Raw genomic sequence first — 18,535 nt, forward strand, 5'->3', positions numbered from 1 at the left:
ATACTTCCTTTGACTAGGTGCAACAGCTTCTACTTCTGGTCCTGATAACAATACTTCTTCTCCATAATTATCTCTCCATGTGGGAGGAACGTCACCATCCCCACTCCATCTCTCACAGCTACAAGGAAGATGAGCTGTATCACCCATCCTAACCCTAATAACAGTCTTTTCCCCCCTAAAATTGGTGCTGGAGCTATTGGTTCCCTTGTAATCAAATGCGATATATTTATGGCTTTAATAACTATCAATGTTGAAAGAGTTGAATTGCTTCTCACTGTTGTTATAATAGGCTGAAGTGTTGATGTCCTTATTGTTACTTCATCCATTCTCCCTAAGACTTTTAACTCCTTACTTGTATTTCCATCTATCACCACTAGTGTCACTACATTCACTCTCTCTTCCTACTAACATTGAAACTTAGCTTACTCTCCTAGAGTTCCTTCAACCCTAGTTTTTCTAACTTTTTTAATCTAATCTTTTCTCCTAACTTTTAAAACATATTTCCACTGATCTATTCACAAAATCCTTTTACCACCAATTTTTAGAATATGTGATCGGGTAATCCCCACCTGCTTCTGACTTCTTTACACACAGACTTGGCAAACGATCGAACATCTTTTAGCCTAGTTTGAAATCTTTTTCCCCTCTTGGTGTAGGAATGTAACCAAGAATAACAGACACCCTTTTTAACTTTATTTTTCAGACAGATTGTCTAATAGGCAGTCTAATAGATTCCCAAAAACCCTACTCTTTTAAAATCTTCTACCAGACAGCCGTCTAGTGTACATCTTATTGTACAGTTCAATTTAAACAATGCATCTCTTCCCAACAATGCAATAGGTATATGTTCTGATATTAGTATGTGTATTTTAATTTCTCTTTGATTTTTTTATAGCAGAGCTCAATTGGTTCCGTAAGAGTAATCAACTGTTTTACTCCCTCAAATCCTATCCTAATTAGTTAATTTTACATAGTGAGATGTTTAACCTCTTTAGGCTCAACACAGATAAAAGCTTTTCCTCTATTCACCATCACTTCTCATAGTCCTTTTTATTTTCACTTCAATTGTTGGATATTTTCTTCCTCTCCCTAAATCGGTGCTATCAGCTGACACCCCCCTTCGGATCTTCTAGGCACTCTAGAATCCTTGCTCCTTTAAGGGTTCACCTGGAGAACAGATGATCTTCACTTGCTCCTTTATCTTCCTCAGAAATTTCCTCTGTTGTTTCCTCCTGGCGCATTGCAATCACAGGTAAAATGACCAACCTGTCCACAATTATAACACGCTTCTGAAAGTTGCTGGAAGTGTGGCTGAAACCTTCCTCCTCCTTCTAAGCCTTCTCGTCCTCTTCCTCTCCAATTCTGTGTCTGTCCAGAAACTGGCTGTGGATATGAAACAACTGGTACCGCCATGGGTGGCTGGTACAATTGCATTTGACCTTGTTCAGTTGAAGCTGTAGCAGTGATTGTTGATTTGGTTCACTCTGATTCTTCATAACCAAAGCTTGTTTCTTCTCCTTCTTATTCTCCACCAGTTGTATTTGATTGAGTTTTCTGAGAGTTTCTTGGTCCTGTTCTTTCTTGTTGTTGACATATCAGTATTCTTCAACAGCTTATATTCTAAGTTTTACCCTCGAAATATCATCTTCCATCATCTTCTTACTTTTCTCTCTTTCCTTGGCCTCAATGTATTCTTCTCCTCCAATTCTTGGGATTCTTTTCTCAGCAGTTTTTCTTCTCTTCTGTATCTTCAGCTTCTCGAGTTGTACTTTGCAGTTCTCTTACTTCTTCTAAATTATTCCCCTTATCCAGTCATGATACGCATCGGTCTATATCTCTTTCTATTTCTTCTGTGCTAATCATTGTTGAATAAAATCCTCTTGAACATAAAGCACCTTTAATCTCCAAGTCTTCATCTTTATCTTCATCTTTCCGAACCTCATTCTTCTCTTAGTTTCCAGACATCTCGGTTTTTTCTTACTTCTGGAGTTTTGGATTCATTTTTATTGTCGTTTCTGCTTGTCCTCTCTCTATTATTCGTTCATCTTCATCTCTGATGCAATAATCACCCTCCTGGCTGATCACTGGAAGCTTTATCGTTGGTATCTTTCATCAGTTTTTGTTTGAGAATGAACATTTACATTTACATTTTAGTCATTTAGCAGACGCTCTTAACCAGAGCGACTTACAGGAGCAATTAGGGTTAAGTGCCTTGCTCAAGGGCACATTAACGTCATTTAGCAGATGAAGGACAACTTAAGAACACCCAGCTCTCTTTGTGTCTTTTCTTTACATTGTTCCCTTTTTTCCCTTCTTTTGATCTGCTTTATGAATTGACAGAAGCACTTTCATTATGTTGATGACATCAGGGTTAAGATTCCCTCTACTAGCTATGGTTGTTCAATGTCAGGCCAACGTTTGTTCCATTTTCCAGACAACCTTTAGTTAATGGTATTGCAATGTTTACTATTTTCAACTATATCAACAGGTGTAATTACTTTCATAGCCTTGATGTCGTTTTTCCCCATTGTAACAACTCTTTTATATTCCTTTATTGTGAATTATTTTATTTTAGACTATATAGCCTATGGCTTCCTCCCTTTAATTATTAATATAAACCAACAAAAAAAAATCAATAAAAATATGAATATTCAAAAATAATTAATTCAAAAAATTTATTCAAAAAATTATTTAACATTAAAATTAAAATTCAATTAAAAAAAGTATTAAAAAATTATGAATAATCAAAAATATTTTTTTATTTCTAATTCCTATTTTACTAATTTATCAATTAGTGCTATCTTACCACATCCCATCAGGAAAGTAAATGCAAGTAGTCAACTTCAGAGCAATCCAAAAAAATAAAGACTTCTAATCCTACAACACTACAATACCCATAAACCCCATTGCTTAATAAGCATCCAATTATCTTAATTTTACAGAATAATGTCAGTACTCGATTTCCAACAGAACTGTAATCAAACCAACTCATGCACAGAAACTCAAAAAATTCAAATTTTATTCAATCAGTCTTTTGCCAAGTCTCTGTGAAATTGTCATAACATCAAATATCCTGTAGGGGAAAGTTTTTTGTAAACAGAACAGCACCAAAACCTTTTGGCTAGATCCTCTGTCGCGTCACCCCTTGTCACGTGATGTACACGTCAGCACCTCCTCTCTTTCTCTCTCTCTCCTCTCGTCCTATCGCCTCTCATATGACAAAAGAACAGAGAAACATACAAGAATTTAGCAGTTTATGCAGTCACTGAGTCCCTTCAACCATTCAATATTCCTTCCGTTCACATTCACTCTAAGAATTACCTCAGGAAAAGCATAAATAGCTCAATAACATTTTTATTTTATTTACTTATTTAATTACTTTTATTTTTAATCCGTCAACATATCTCTCTCATTTATCAATTCAATAGGTCACAAAAACAGTTTCATCTTTAACCAACAGCCGATGTAACAACTAGAAGATTCCATTCGTGTTCAAATCTCTCCTCTTTGTTCCTTCGTCTGTGTCCCCCCTTGCACAGTGTAGCAGAAGCATATGCTCCCTACGTCACTCTAGTGTCGTAAAATCACACGCATGCGCAGTACATTCATCAATACGATTTCACCGTGGAAGGGAGCCCTCTGAGCTCTCTCCCCAACAGTCCCGCTGTAACTCCGTTTTCTCCTCATAGTCAAACAATATTTAACAGAGCTCACAAAGCATAGAACCTAAATTCTACACACAAACATAATTTAAGAGGCTTTATTCCATCGCAATGGCCCTCTAAGGTCACATGTTAGCATGCAGCATGTAACACAATTAGCATTTAACATTTAGCCTTAGCCTGTATGTAACATGTGGCACGTAGCATTTAGCATTAGCATTTAGCATTAGCATGTATGTAACATGTGGCATGCAACAATGTAACCTGCATTGCGCCTAAATACCTTTTTCCTTTGTCACTAACTTTATGCTGCCGTGAGTTCAATGGATATCCTATGAGAGGTTCCCCCAAACAGATACCCCGTCGGATACAAGATGAGCAGTAACGTACAATAAAATATATATTCCACCGTCTCGAGTTCCCAGAACTCACCTAATACACATCTAACGCGTAAAAGGATTTTCGGCCCATCCTATGATCGCCCCCCTGGGGTCTTTCCAGATTCGCAATGCCCTAAGTTGTATACGTATCTCTGCCTTATATTTCTGCCTTGTATATCTGCCTTGTATATCTGCCTTGTATATCTGCCTTATTCACTACCATCGATTGCTCTAGAATTCCTATTCAAGCCTATTTCTATAGACACTCCCCCCTTTTGCGCTGTTTACCAGTGCAAACAATTTTAGAATGGTTAGGCAGACCCCCAGTTCTCAGCAATAAAGCAACACGAGGCACACATCGGTCCTAACGGTACATCTCTCCAGCGCACACTCAAATAGCCTCCAAACTAACAAATGCCCAAAGTGGTGAGAAAAAAACTCACCCTTATCTGGCCATGACTTCAGAACGAGTCAGCTTGGCGCCTGAATGGAACAAAGGAGAGAGGCAGACCCTCCCTTTTCGTGACGCCATTTGTAGTGTCGAGTCAATGTCGCTAGTTATTGCTGTAAAACAAAGGAGTCCGCTCATACTGAACCCTTGATCATAAGTTTTATTCATATCACAAGATTCCAGCATAAGTTTTACAGGTGTCCAGACCACCCGGAGAGCAGCGTCCCAGATTGCAATGGCCGCTCTAACCTCTTCTTCGTTTTTACCCAGTATGTATAATCTTCCCAAGATATGGGTGGCTCCCTCTACTGTCCAATCCCCTGTCTACAACACACACTTCCTGTCTGTTGTATGTGGCGTCACACTAAAACAATTCCCTCTGACACTAAAATAAACATCCTCTCAGGTTCCACTTGAAAACATTAACAAAGTCATAATCTTAATACACTACAAGAGCTTCGAGGAAGTTTGGAATCCTTACGGTTATAAGAGTGACTTCCAAGACGTGATAGAACGCGAGTTCTCAAGGATTAAAGGTACAGTGGGCTACTTTGTGCGTGGGGCTTCATAATGTGTCACACCGCCATCGCCAAACTTGTTTAATAAAGTTAATATGTTAACTTAAGCTGGTCAATGCAAACCGGTGATGTAACATTGTAACATAGGCTTGCCTATATGTTATGCAGGACCAAACCTGCCATAATTAGAATTAAATAAATAAATAGATAGATAGATAAATGCACATATTAATACATAGATAAATGCACACAAATATATAAATACATGGATTAATGATTGCACACATAAAGAGATAAATAATTAATCCCACTTTCTTTCATTTTATTCATTTATGTTATTTATTTGTTTCTGTATTTCTTCCTCCAATATCATAATGAGGGGGTGTCAAGCAAACGTATTTGTGGGTGGTATCTAACACACCATTGGTTGATCAATGCCACAGCGCGTTGAGCGATTACATTTGCCTGGGATGCAATTAGTATGACAGAACGTATTCAAAGTTAAAAGGCCATGTTTACATTAGCACCCCCCTCCCCCCCAAAAAAGTATGTGTTGCGCATATAGCTATGTATCAATATGATATGTCACTTTTTGGGGGGACATTGGAGAGAAAGTCTATGATACGCTACCGGTCAAAAGTTTTAGAACACCTACTCATTCAAGGTTTTTTCTTTATTTTTACTATTTTCTACATTGTAGAATAATAGTGAAGACATCAAAACTATGAAATAACACATATGGAATCATGTAGTAACGAAAAACGTGTTAAACAAATCAAAATATATTTTATATTGAGATTCTTCAAATAGCCACCCTTTGCCTTGATGACAGCTTTGCACACTCTTGGCATTCTCTCAACCAGGCTCATGAGGTAGTCACCTGGAATGCATTTCAATTAACAGGAGTGCCTTCTTAAAAGTTAATTTGTGGAATTTCTTTCCTTCTTAATGCGTTTGAGCCAATCAGTTGCATTGTGACAAGAAAGGGGGGGGGGGGGGGGTATACAGAAGATAGCCGTCGCAAAAACCATCAAGCGCTATGATGAAACTGGCTCTCATGAGGACCGCCACATGAAAGGAAGACCAAGAGTTGCCTCTGCTGCAGAGGATAAGTTCATTAGAGTTACCAGCCTCAGAAATTTCAGCCCAAAGAAATGCTTCACAGAGTTCAAGTAACAGACACATCTCAACATCAACTGTTCAGAGGAGACTGTGTGAATCAGGCCTTCATGGTCGAATTGCTGCAGAGAAACCACTACTAAAGGACACCAATAAGAAGAAGGGACTTGCTTGGGCCAAGAAACACGAGCAATGGACATTAGACCGGTGGAAATTTGTCCTTTGGTCTGGAGTCCAAATTAGAGATTTTTTGTTCCACCCTCCGTGGCTTTGTGAGACACGGTGTGGGTGAACGGATGATCTCCACATGTGTATTTCCTACCATAAAGCATGGAGGAGGAGGTGTTATGGTGTGGGGGTGCTTTGCTGGTGACACTGTCTGTGATTTATTTAGAATTCAAGGCACACTTAACCAGCATGGCTACCACAGCATTCTGCAACAATACGCCATCCCATCTGGTTTGGGCTTAGTGGGACTATCATTTGTTTTTCAACAGGACAATGACCCAACACACCTCCAGGCTGTGTAAGGGCTATTTGACCAAGAAGGAGAGTGATGGAGTGCTGCATCAAATGACCTGGCCTCCACAATTCCCGACCTTAACCAAATTGAGATGGTTTGGGATGAGTCGGACGGCAGAGTGAAGGAAAAGCAGCCAACAAGTGCTCAGCATATGTGGGAACTCCTTCAAGACTGTTAGAAAAGCATTCCAGGTGAAGCTGGTTGAGAGAATTCCAAGCGTGTGCAAAGCTGTCATCAAGGCGAAGGGTGGCTATTTGAAGAATCTCAAATATAAAATATATTTTGATTTGTTTAACACTTTTTTTGGTTACTACCTGATTCCATATGTGTTATTTCATAGTTTTGATGTCTTTACTATTATTCTACAATGTAGAAAACCTTAAAAATAAAGAAAAACCCTTGAATGAGTAGGTGTTCTAAAACGTTTGACCGGTAGTGTATGCTGCTGTGTAAACTCTTCACAGTTGTGTTCTGTGGGTGTCACTGAGTAGGCTGATACCTAATTTCATGGAACCAAGATCCATAGGTAAAGCTGTACATTGCAATATGAATGTTCAATACACAGAAGGTTGACTGGTGAGCTAATGTCTCATTTCACAGTGGTTTTAAAGTCCTGCAATAAGAGATATTACGCTAATATCTGTGTAAACTCTTCACAGTTGTGCTCTGGACTGATACCCGATTTCATGGATCCAAGATCCCATATTTAAAACTGTACATTGCAATATGAATGTTCAATACGCACAATAGGCTGAATAGTGAGGTGATTTCCCAGAGTTAAAGTCCTGCAATAAGAGCTACAACACTAATATTTGTGTAAACTCTTCACAGTTGTGAACATTTCATGGACCCAAGATCCATAGGCAAGGCTGTACAATGCATACAGTGTGCCCCCAATACAATTCTGAAGTCTAATACATCCACAGTGCAATTTCAACAGATTTTCCTAACTCATTATTGTCTTTTGTTGAATTTGTATAACAACATTCCAAACTTTTAAAAAAGTATTATCCAGTTCAAATACCTACTGCTGCCCTCATCCTCCACATACAACACCTGTTCTCTCTCCTCCCTTTCTGCATCTTTTGACTCTCTATGTCCCCTATCCTCCCGGCCGGCTCGGTCCTCCCCTCCTGCTCCGTGGCTTGACGACTCATTGCGAGCTTACAGAAGAGGGCCCCCGGGCAGCCGAGCGGAAATGGAGGAAAACTAGACTCCCAGCGGACCTGTCATCTTTTCACTCCCTCCTCTCTACATTCTCTTCCTCTGTTTCCACTGCTAAAGCCACTTTCTACCACTCTAAATTTCAAGCCTCTGCCTCTAACCCTAGGAAGCTCTTTGCCACCTTCTCCTCCCTGCTGAATCCTCCTCCTCCTCCCCCTCCCTCCTCCCTCTCTGTGGATGACTTCGTCAACCATTTTGAAAAGAAGGTTGACGACATCCGATCCTCATTTATTAAGTCAAATGACACCTCTGGTCCTGCTCACACTGCCCTACCCTATGCTTTGACTTCTTTCTCCCCTCTCTCTCCAGATGAAATCTTGCGACTTGTGACGGCCGGCCGCCCAACAACCTGCCCGCTTGACCCTATCCCCTCCTCTCTTATCCAGACCATTTCTGGAGACCTTCTCCCTTACCTCACCTCGCTTATCAACTCATCCTTGACCGCTGGCCATGTCCCTTCCGTCTTCAAGAGAGCGAGAGTTGCACCCCTCCTCAAAAAACCTACACTCGATCCCTCCGATGTCAACAACTACAGACCAGTATCCCTTCTTTCTTTTCTCTCCAAAACTCTTGAGCGTGCCGTCTCTAGCCAACTCTCCTGTTATCTCTCTCAGAATGACCTTCTTGATCCAAACCAGTCAGGTTTCAAGACTGGTCATTCAACTGAGACTGCTCTTCTCTGTGTCACGGAGGCTCTCCGCACTGCTAAAGCTAACTCTCTCTCCTCTGCTCTTATCCTTCTAGACCTATCCGCTGCCTTTGATACTGTGAACCATCAGATCCTCCTCTCCACCCTCTCCGAGTTGGGCATCTCCGGCGCTGCTCACTCTTGGATTGCGTCCTACCTGACAGGTCGCTCCTACCAGGTGGCGTGGCGTGAATCTGTCTCCGCACCACGTGCTCTCACCACTGGTGTCCCCCAGGGCTCAGTTCTAGGCCCTCTCCTATTCTCTCTATACACCAAGTCACTTGGCTTTGTCATATCCTCACATGGTCTCTCCTATCATTGCTACGCAGACGACACACAATTCATTTTCTCCTTTCCCCCTCCTGATAACCAGGTGGCGAATTGCATCTCTGCATGTCTGGCAGACATATCAGTGTGGATGTCGGATCACCACCTCAAGCTGAACCTCGGCAAGACGGAGCTGCTCTTCCTCCCTGGGAAGGACTGCCCGCTCCATGATCTCGCCATCACGGTTGACAACTCCATTGTGTCCTCCTCCCAGAGTGCAAAGAGCCTTGGCGTGACCCTGGACAACACCCTGTCGTTCTCTGCTAACATCAAAGCGGTGACCCGATCCTGCAGGTTCATGCTCTACAACATTCGCAGAGTACGACCCTACCTTACACAGGAAGTGGCACAGGTCCTAATCCATCCCGTCTGGATTACTGCAACTCACTGTTGGCTGGGCTCCCTGCCTGTGCCATTAAACCCCTACAACTTATCCAGAACGCCGCAGCCCGTCTGGTGTTCGACCTTCCCAAGTTCTCTCATGTCACCCCGCTGCTCCGCACACTCCACTGGCTTCCAGTTGAGGCTTGCATCTACTACAAAACCATGGTTCTTGCCTACGGAGCTGTGAGGGGAATGGCACCTCCTTACCTTCAGGCTCTGATCAGACCCTACACCCAAATGAGGGCACTACGTTCATCCACCTCTGGCCTGCTAGCTCCCCTACCTCTACAGAAGCACAGTTCCCGCTCAGCCCAGTCAAAGCTATTTGCTGCTCTGGCACCCCAATGGTGGAACAAGCTCCCTCACGACGCCAGGACAGCGGAGTCACTGACCACCTTCCGGATACAATTGAAACCCTACCTCTTTAAGGAATACCTGGAATAGTATAAAGCAATCATTCTACCCACCCCCCAATAAAAAAAAGAAGAAAAAAAGTGGTTGTCCCACTTGCTATCATAAGTTGAATGCACCAATTTGTAAGTCGCTCTGGATAAGAGCGTCTGCTAAATGATGTAAATGTAAATGTAAATGTTCTGCCAGTCACATTCTGTTAAAGGTCCCCAAAGCACATACATCCCTGGGTCACTCCTCTTTCCAGTTCGCTGCAGCTAGTGACTGGAACGAGCTGCAAAAAACACTCAAACTGGACAGTTTTATCTCCATCTCTTCATTCGAAGACTCAATCATGGACACTCTTACTGACAGTTGTGGCTGCTTTGCGTGATGTATTGTTATCTCTACCTTCTTGCCCTTTGTGCTGTTGTCTGTGCCCAATAATGTTTGTACCATGTCTTGTGCTGCTACCATGTTGTGCTGCTACCATGTTGTTTTCATGTTGGGCTGCTACCTTGCTGTGTTGTCGTGTGTTGCTGCCATGCTATGTTGTTGTCTTAGGTATCTCTTTATGTAGTGTTGTGTTGTCTCTCTTGTTGTGATGTGTGTTTGGTCCTATATTTATATATAGGAGGCCTTTTGCCTTTTGGTAGGCCATCATTGTAAATAAGAATTGGTTCTTAACTGACTTGCCTAGTTAAATAAAGGTAAATATATATATATATATACAATAATATGGCATGATTCCACTATTTGTATCTGTTTGTGTCTGTTTCAATGCAGGACTTTTCTTTTGAAGGCGATCCTAAAATTCTACTATTGTGGCTAATCGTTACTGTGGCTAGCTTCACATAGGTGGTGCAAAAGCAGTCTAGCAAGGTGCTGTGACATTGATCAACCAATGGTGTGTTATATACCACCCACAGACGTTTGATTGACACCTCCTCATTATGATATTGGAGGAAGAAATACAGAAATATATAAATGAATAAAATGAATTAAAGTTTGAATAATTAGTTAATACATAGATAAATAATTAAATACATACAGATATGTAGAGAAAATTCATTTTAGTCAGTGTTTTTGTATTTCCTTGATAATTTATTTAATTATGTGTGGATTTATTTATTTATTCATTTATCTATTTTCTGCACATTTATTTATTTATTTAATTCTAATTACGGCAGGATTGGTCCTCCATAATATGTTGTTGTGTTCTTATGACAATACCTGTACTTACCACTAGTGGTGCAAGTGTTGTTATTAGATGCACATAAGTGATTACCCTGCTGAAAAAAATTTAGAAGGGTGTGATTGGGGCCTGCAATTCAGGGTGTTCCCTCCACGAATGTATATGGTGAGTATTTCCTCACATACCAAATATAATTAGCTACAACTGATATAATTTGTTGAGTTGTTACAAGTGTAAAAAATCTTTTGATTAAAGGGGCAATCTGGGATTGCTAAATACATTTTTAGACTGTTTATGTTAATTATGCCCTTGTTTTCATTAACAAGTAATGTATTGGCCATTGCATGTCAATTGTAAAATAGTATTGCCATTCAAGCGTATTATTATCAGTTTATTGAGAAGTTACCTGTTTAAAGATGTGAATGGTGTATGCCAGGTTAGGGCAGGTCCTTTTAGGATCCCCGTTCTCCTTATTCATGGAGCTACTTGGGGTAACATGCTGTTACCAGGGGTTGGTTCTGAACAGAACCGACCAGTTCTACTTCATACCTTTCAGACCGTCAGTATGGTTGACAGTATGGATTATATCCCTCGCGTTCCACGCAGGTCGAGTTATAATAACAACAAAGTCACACCGGTGACGTGACAGCATGGGAGGACGTGCCCCCACTGTTCATATGAAACCGTGCACTGTCTCTTATTTCTTCTCGCAAAGTTAGCGTAGCTGTATCACACAAGTTGACTGCTCCGCTGCTCCCGTTTTTTGGATTGCATTTTCCCAGGTCCCGGTAGGGTAAGCTAAACTCTGTGTGAGTTGTGTGTATTGTCAGTCTGTCACCAACGGCCTGTGACCTGTGGGTCAGAGCGCCAAATTCGCCCTCCATGCTGTGTGACAGCTCTCCCCTACCTATCCCTTTTATTGGAGGATATCAGGCTTCCTTGTGTTGTGCTGACTTAGCCCACCAGCTAGTTTGTGTGTGTGTGTTGTCCACCATACTCCGGTGCTAACCTTGTCAAGATATCCTCCACTGCTGTGCTCGTTATCGAGGTTACCGGGCACTAGTCACTAGCATCTGGCATTGTTCGCCAGGACCCACTTAGGCCCAACAAAAGAGGGAAAGCCGACGAAACCGATGACACCCCCCTGGTGAAAAAGTAAAAAAAATAAGAGCCTCACTCGGAAGGTTGATTCCTTATCCTCTGAGATAGAGCAGAAAAAATTGCTTTTGCGTTCCTTCAAGCACCCTGAGTCGGGGCCCTCTAGCACTCCCTCCAGCATGGGGGACTCAACATAGGACTCAAATAGCCATGATGATGACCTGCACTCCACTCAGGCATCCAACCGGCACTTTAGTGACCAGGTTGATGACTCACCCAACAAGGCGAAGGAAAGGGGCCAACCAGTGTTGTGGATCCATTAATTCTCAACGCTAAAGATGGGTTAGAGGAGTCATTCCGATGCTCTCATCAAACTGAGTCAGAAGAAAGCTCTGCCTCACTATGTGCTGTCCTGCGTGCGGCCTTAGCTTGGCTAGAGCTTGATGACCTTCAAGCTACAGCCGCTGCAGCAAACCCGTTCTTTAAGAAGGCCCCGGCAGCTACACCGTTCAGTGTGCCACCTTCACCGGCTTTTCTTACAGAGCTTCAGAGATGCTGGGCCGACCCGTGGGCTCTCACCCACCATGGCAAGGATAGTAGGATGCTACCTGCCATGCGCGACGCAAAACAACATGGGCTGGACCATATGCCTAAGGTGGATGAATTCATTGCAGAGCTGATGCTCTCCCCAGATGAAGCCCTAAAGGATGACGCCCGCTGCCCCAGACCTCAGTGCAGGGCCACAGATGAGCTACTGTCACGGGCCTATGACAAAGCGGCCTACATGACCCGCATTTGGAAATTTCTCGCAGTGCTCATGCTAGCACAGAACAGGATGCTCCAGCCAGAGCACGCAGACCTGGATCTCTGCAGCCTGAATGACGTATCTCTTCAAGCGTTTGCATTCATGACCAGAGAGCTAGGCAGACTGATGTCCACTGTAGTTGTGACTTGTCGCCAGGTCTGGTTCGCCCAAGCCCCAATGTCCGATGACTCCAGGCAGATGCTGAGAAAGCTCCCAGTGGTCCTCGGTCTGCTCTTCGGCCCCGTGGCTGAGTGCACCATCAAATGTACAAAACAGCTGAGTCAGACTACACCGTTGTGGAACGCACAGCCCAGAAACCAGGCACACAGAACTCGACCAGGATGATCTATGCTGGTCGCTGGAAGCTGTTTACCGAATGGTGCTCTACCAGGGTGGAGGAACCCGTGTCCTGCTCTGTATCTGTTATACTCAGCTTCCTTCAGAAACGATTGGACTCAGGTCGCTCTGCCTCTACCTTGAAGGTGTATGCCTCAGCAATATCAGCTAACCATTTACACATCGATGGAAAATCGGCAGGAGCCCACTACCTCGTCTGCCAATTCTTACAAGGTGTCCGCAGGCTGCATCCCCTCAGGGCCGTCCACGCAGCAAACCTGGGATCTGCCACTAGTATTGGAGGCTTTGACGAAACCTCCCTTCGAGCATACGAAGGTGCCAGACATAAAATCTCTGAAAACGGCTTTCCTCTTAGCTATTTCATCAGCGAAACGAGTGAGCTTCATGCACTCTCTTTGTCCTGTCTGCCTACGATGGAAGGCAGATGATCTAGGTGTGACCGTATGGCCCAATCCAGCCTTTTTGCCTAAGGTTTTATAAAATAAATAATAAAATAATTGGCCATTTATCACCCCTTCACATCAATCAAGCCATCGAGCTGGCGGCCTACTGCCCCCCTCCTTTCCAGAATGCGGAGGATGAGCGAGCAAATCTCCTGTGTCCAGTCTGTTCCCTAAAATGCAATATGCAAGCCTCGGTGCACTACAGGAAGTCAGACCAGCTGTTTCTGTGCTTCAGTGGGAAGTCAAAAGGCCTTGCATTGTCCAAGCAGGGGCTTTGACACTGGGTGGTGGATGTCACCGCTCAGGCCTACAAGGGTGTAGGGCTCCCTGTCCCAGAAGGTGGGATATGTCACTCGACCAGAAGTGTCGCCATATCCTGGGCTGCACTGAGAGGCGTCCCCCTGAATGAGATATGCACAGCTGCTACCTGGTCATTGCCCTGCACATTCTCAGAATGTTACAGGGTCAATGTCGCATCCTGACACACCATGGGGTCTGCCATTCTTCCAGTGGCACCAGCACATTAAGGTTAGTAGTGATATTCCTCGCGACCTTGTTAGTATGAGTCATCCATACTTTCAACCATACTGATGGTCTGCAAAGTATGAAGTAGAATGGAAGTTATGAACGTAACTATGGTTCTACGAATTCCTGGAAGTCTGTCAGTACTTTCCTGTCACACTGAATCTTTGGGCGAGAAGATTATCTGAGACAGTGCATGGTCTGACGTAGAGTTTTATATCAACCGTGGGGGCACGTCCTCCCACGCTGTCACTTCACAGGCATGACTTTGTTGTTATTATTACTCGACCTGCGCCGAGCGCGAGAAATATAATCCATACTTTCAACCGTACTGACGGTCTTCCAGGTATTTGTAGAACCATAGTTACATTTGTAACTTCTGTTCTAAACCGGTTCGAATCCCCCAAAAAGTACCGGTTTATATCATTATTTTCTGTTCCTTTTTAAAACTCTGAAAACATTAAATGACTTCACCAATCAGTGTGGATAGAGCAGCTTGCCATGGAGCGGGTAAGCGATTTAATCTGTATAGGAAAGTCGTTAACAGCTAATTGTATTTTGCCGTAACAGCATGGTTTAATCATAATGAATGACAAACACACACACTGTGCTGCCAGAAATGTTGTGTGTGAGAGAGGATGGAGGAAGCTTGCCTTGAAGTGCTGGGCATCTTGTTATGACATACATTATCTGAATTAGGCCCACAGAATTATGCCTACGGAAGGGCGACTTCTATGGTAGAACTTTGAAAGTTTTTGAACTTCCGAGTTGGTTTAACGTTGGACCAGAGCAAACGTTAACTAGCTAAATAACAAGCTTGTTGTGTGTGCAGAGCAGCACTAGAATTAAAAACACGTCTTAGCTTTTTGTAGTTAATCAATCCTATGTGAAATGTGATAACTATAGTATCCTTAACTAGCATTGAAAACGTTAATCCATTCTTTTAAACATCTCTCCCTAATTTCTGAATCATGCTTGTAACCTTGTCAGTAGGCTACAGTAACCTATGCTTCAGAGGGGAGGGGCAGGTACCCTACACACACCCATGCACACCCACTGGCAAAGATTTCCAGCTGGCAGGCAGACGCTGGAATACGTTTGTGAGTGACAGAGTAAGGGCTTTGCATAGGCGCTTCGTTGCGATTTTTGTGGGACTGGAAAAAAATGCCTGGAATGTAAAAGAACGTTATTAACCATTTTCCATGCTTTTAAAATAACTGTTCTGTTCCGGAACAGTATAGGTCACTTTTGTTTCCGTTTCGGGTTCTGTTCCTCAAATAATTTCCTTTTCTGGTTTTGTTCCCTGTTACTAAGCTATAGCTCTGCCAAACTCAGATGTATTTATAGCCGTTTGTCCTCTAGTCTAAGTAATTTTGCAATTGGCTAAGTTTATTGTAATTTTTTTCAAACAAGTATTTTTGTCAACTATTTTTCCTAATACAGACTGTTCACCTTGTAAATACTCAACTTTGTATCCAGTCTTCTTCATCACTGCCTGCCCTGCACTGTAAATAAATCCATCCTATTTTTGGACACCCCTCAGAGCCTGGTTCCTCTCCAGGTTTCTTCCTTTCTAGGGAGTTTTTCCTAGCCACCGTGCTTCTACATCTGCATTGCTTGCTGTTTTGGGTTTTAGGCTGGATTTCTGTATAGCACTTTGTGACATCTGATGATGTAAAAAGGGCTTAATAATTACATTTGATTGATTGATTTGCACCTGAACCTCCGACTCAGAGACTGTTGCTGCTCCACACCAACTAAATAGGCTGCCGGGTCCTCTATCTTTAAGGCCCAGTTTAGTTTTACATTGACATTTTAGTCATTTAGCAGACGCTCTTATCCAGAGCGACTTACAGTTAGTGAGTGCATACATTATTATTATTATTTTTTATTTTTTTCATACTGGCCCCCCGTGGGAATCGAACCCACAACCCTGGCGTTGCAAACGCCATGCTCTACCAACTGAGCTACATCCCTGCCGGCCATTCCCTCCCCTACCCTACCCTGGACGACGCTGGGCCAATTGTGCGCCGCCCCATGGGTCTCCTGGTCACGGACGGCTACGACAGAGCCTGGATTCGAAACAGGATCTCTAGTGGCACAGCTAGCACTGCGATGCAGTGCCTTAGACCACTGCGCCACTAGTTAAAATTAAGTTTTCCTGTGTTTTGTATCATATTGTACAACAGCTATAAAAGTGTGAAAACATTTGATCAGTGTTATTTCCTGATAGTTGCTGGTTGAAAATACAATTTACACAGGACCTTTTAATCAGACTGTTTGCATGGGCAGGTGTTTGGTTTGCCTGGTGACATCACAAGGCTTTAAATTGGTTAATAGACCAATTTCAAAGAGAGTTCCAAACCTCTCTGCCAATAACAGCTAGTTTTAAGTTTTCCCCTCACTCAGACCACTCCCAGACAGTCCTAGCAAAATTATTGCTTGAGAAATGGTTTCAATATATTCTTCTAATATTTTTGTTTTTAGGCAACCCTCACAGCCATAACCTCAGCAGCAGACTGACACATGACACAGTGGAGCATGTCAGATACAGGTAAGCCTCTCCTTTCACATAAATAATTAATCATCATTATACCATCCGGATGAATGTGACTGTGTGACCACTAATTTATTACATTTACATTTACGTCATTTAGCAGACGCTCTTATCCAGAGCGACTTACAAATTGGTGCATTCACCTTATAGCCAGTGGGATAACCACTTTACAATATGTTTTTATTTTTTTGGGGGGGGGTGGGGTAAGGGGGGGTAGAAGGATTACTTTATCCTATCCCAGGTATTCCTTAAAGAGGTGGGGTTTCAAGTGTCTCCGGAAGGTGGTGAGTGACTCCGCTGTCCTGGCGTCGTGAGGGAGCTTGTTCCACCATTGGGGTGCCAGAGCAGCGAACAGTTTTGACTGGGCTGAGCGAGAACTGTGCTTCCGCAGAGGTAGGGGGGCCAGCAGGCCAGAGGTGGATGAACGCAATGCCCTCGTTTGGGTGTAGGGATATGCCCTCCTATTGAGGATATGTACTGAACAGAAATGTATTTTCTTGCAGGATATTGCAGCATTTTAACACCACTCATGACAAATACTCAGTGATTTTCACCTCTGGCAGTACGGCAGCTCTCAAATTAGTCACTGAGAGCTTTCCCTGGAGGCCTCTCACTGCTGCGGAGCCAGCCAGTCAGTTCTGCTATCTGACTGATAACCATACCTCAGTGGTCGGTATCAGAGGAGTTACTTCAGCACTGGGAGTAGTTTCTCTACCTGTCTCCCCCGAGGAGATAGAGGCCAGAGCCAAAGATGTGGCCCAGAGTGAAGGCAGCAGTTGCCAGACACCACACCTCTTCTGTTACCCAGCACAGAGCAATTTCTCTGGCAGAAAGTACTCCCTGGGGTATGTGAGGGGTATCCAGGCGCGGCAGCTCTACCCAGCGTGTGATAGCAAGGGCCTGTGGTTCGTCCTGCTGGATGCTGCCTCTTTTGCCAGCTGCTCTCCGCTGGATCTGCAGGAGCACCCAGCGGACTTTGTTCCCTTCTCCTTCTACAAGATGTTTGGCTTCCCCACAAGTTTAGGGGCTCTTCTGGTCCAGAATGATACAGCTGCCCTCCTAAGAAATACGTATTTTGGTGGGGGGACAACAGCAGCCTACCTAGCAGGGGAGAACTATTATGTGTCAGCGCCAAATATGGCTAGCCGGTAAACTATTGCATGAGCCTTGAAATGTAATGATGTACGTGTGAATGAAAAAATATGATTTATGAAGTTATTTATGAAGTTGAATGAGCCAGGCTTAGAGAGATAATATTTTGTTTTATTATTTTTTTGTGATAAATCTTGTGGTTTTGTTCTTGATTAAGGTTTGAAGATGGCACCATCTCTTTCCTAGACATCATTGCTCTAAATCATTGTTTTGATTCTCTCCACACGTTCACAAGTATGTACATGTGAATAATTTAAAAGACATGGATGAAACAAAAAGTGATGTTGCTGTTATAATGTGTCAATATCATCTGTCATTACATTAAGTATCAAAGTAAGAACTCTGAATTTTAAAATAATTTTCAAATGGTTGAGTGGTTGTTCATTTAATCAATTTGACAGAAATCTTTAACATCAGTAAAGAGTGGACCAGTATTCTACAGAGATTGAAATGAGTCAATGAAACCCTTCTACTATTGTATTGCAGCTTTGTATCATTTTTGTTTCTCCTTCAGGAGCCATGGACAAGATCCAGCTGCATACATTTGGTTTAACACGCTATACTTACTTGTTGCTGTCTAGTCTTTGCCATGGCAACGGACAACCAGTTGCTCAGATATACTCCAACAGTGAGTTTGAGAACCCAAGTACACAGGGAGCCATCCTCAACTTCAACTTGATGGACTGTCATGGACAAATGATTGGATACTCTCAGGTCCACTCAAATGAGCTTATTTTATT

At 42.9% G+C, this 18,535-nt stretch overlaps 1 protein-coding gene across 1 annotated transcript in view; it reads left to right on the top strand.

Annotated features, from left to right (window-relative positions):
• The window catches only part of LOC311133537 (molybdenum cofactor sulfurase-like), a gene marked incomplete at both ends in the record, with an annotated part of 41,174 nt that overhangs the window by 3,331 nt on the left and 19,308 nt on the right, over positions 1-18,535 (top strand). Inside the window, 6 exons of the mRNA XM_084167042.1 lie at positions 4,948-5,029; positions 12,388-13,029; positions 16,574-16,640; positions 17,147-17,791; positions 17,953-18,029; positions 18,310-18,509. Coding sequence (XP_084023168.1) covers positions 4,948-5,029; positions 12,388-13,029; positions 16,574-16,640; positions 17,147-17,791; positions 17,953-18,029; positions 18,310-18,509 — 1,713 coding nt within the window. The remainder of the gene's footprint in view (positions 1-4,947; positions 5,030-12,387; positions 13,030-16,573; positions 16,641-17,146; positions 17,792-17,952; positions 18,030-18,309; positions 18,510-18,535) is intronic.

This window comes from Coregonus lavaretus (assembly GCF_964263955.1).
Source record: "Coregonus lavaretus genome assembly, chromosome: 1".
In the NCBI taxonomy this organism is placed as follows: domain Eukaryota; kingdom Metazoa; phylum Chordata; class Actinopteri; order Salmoniformes; family Salmonidae; genus Coregonus; species Coregonus lavaretus.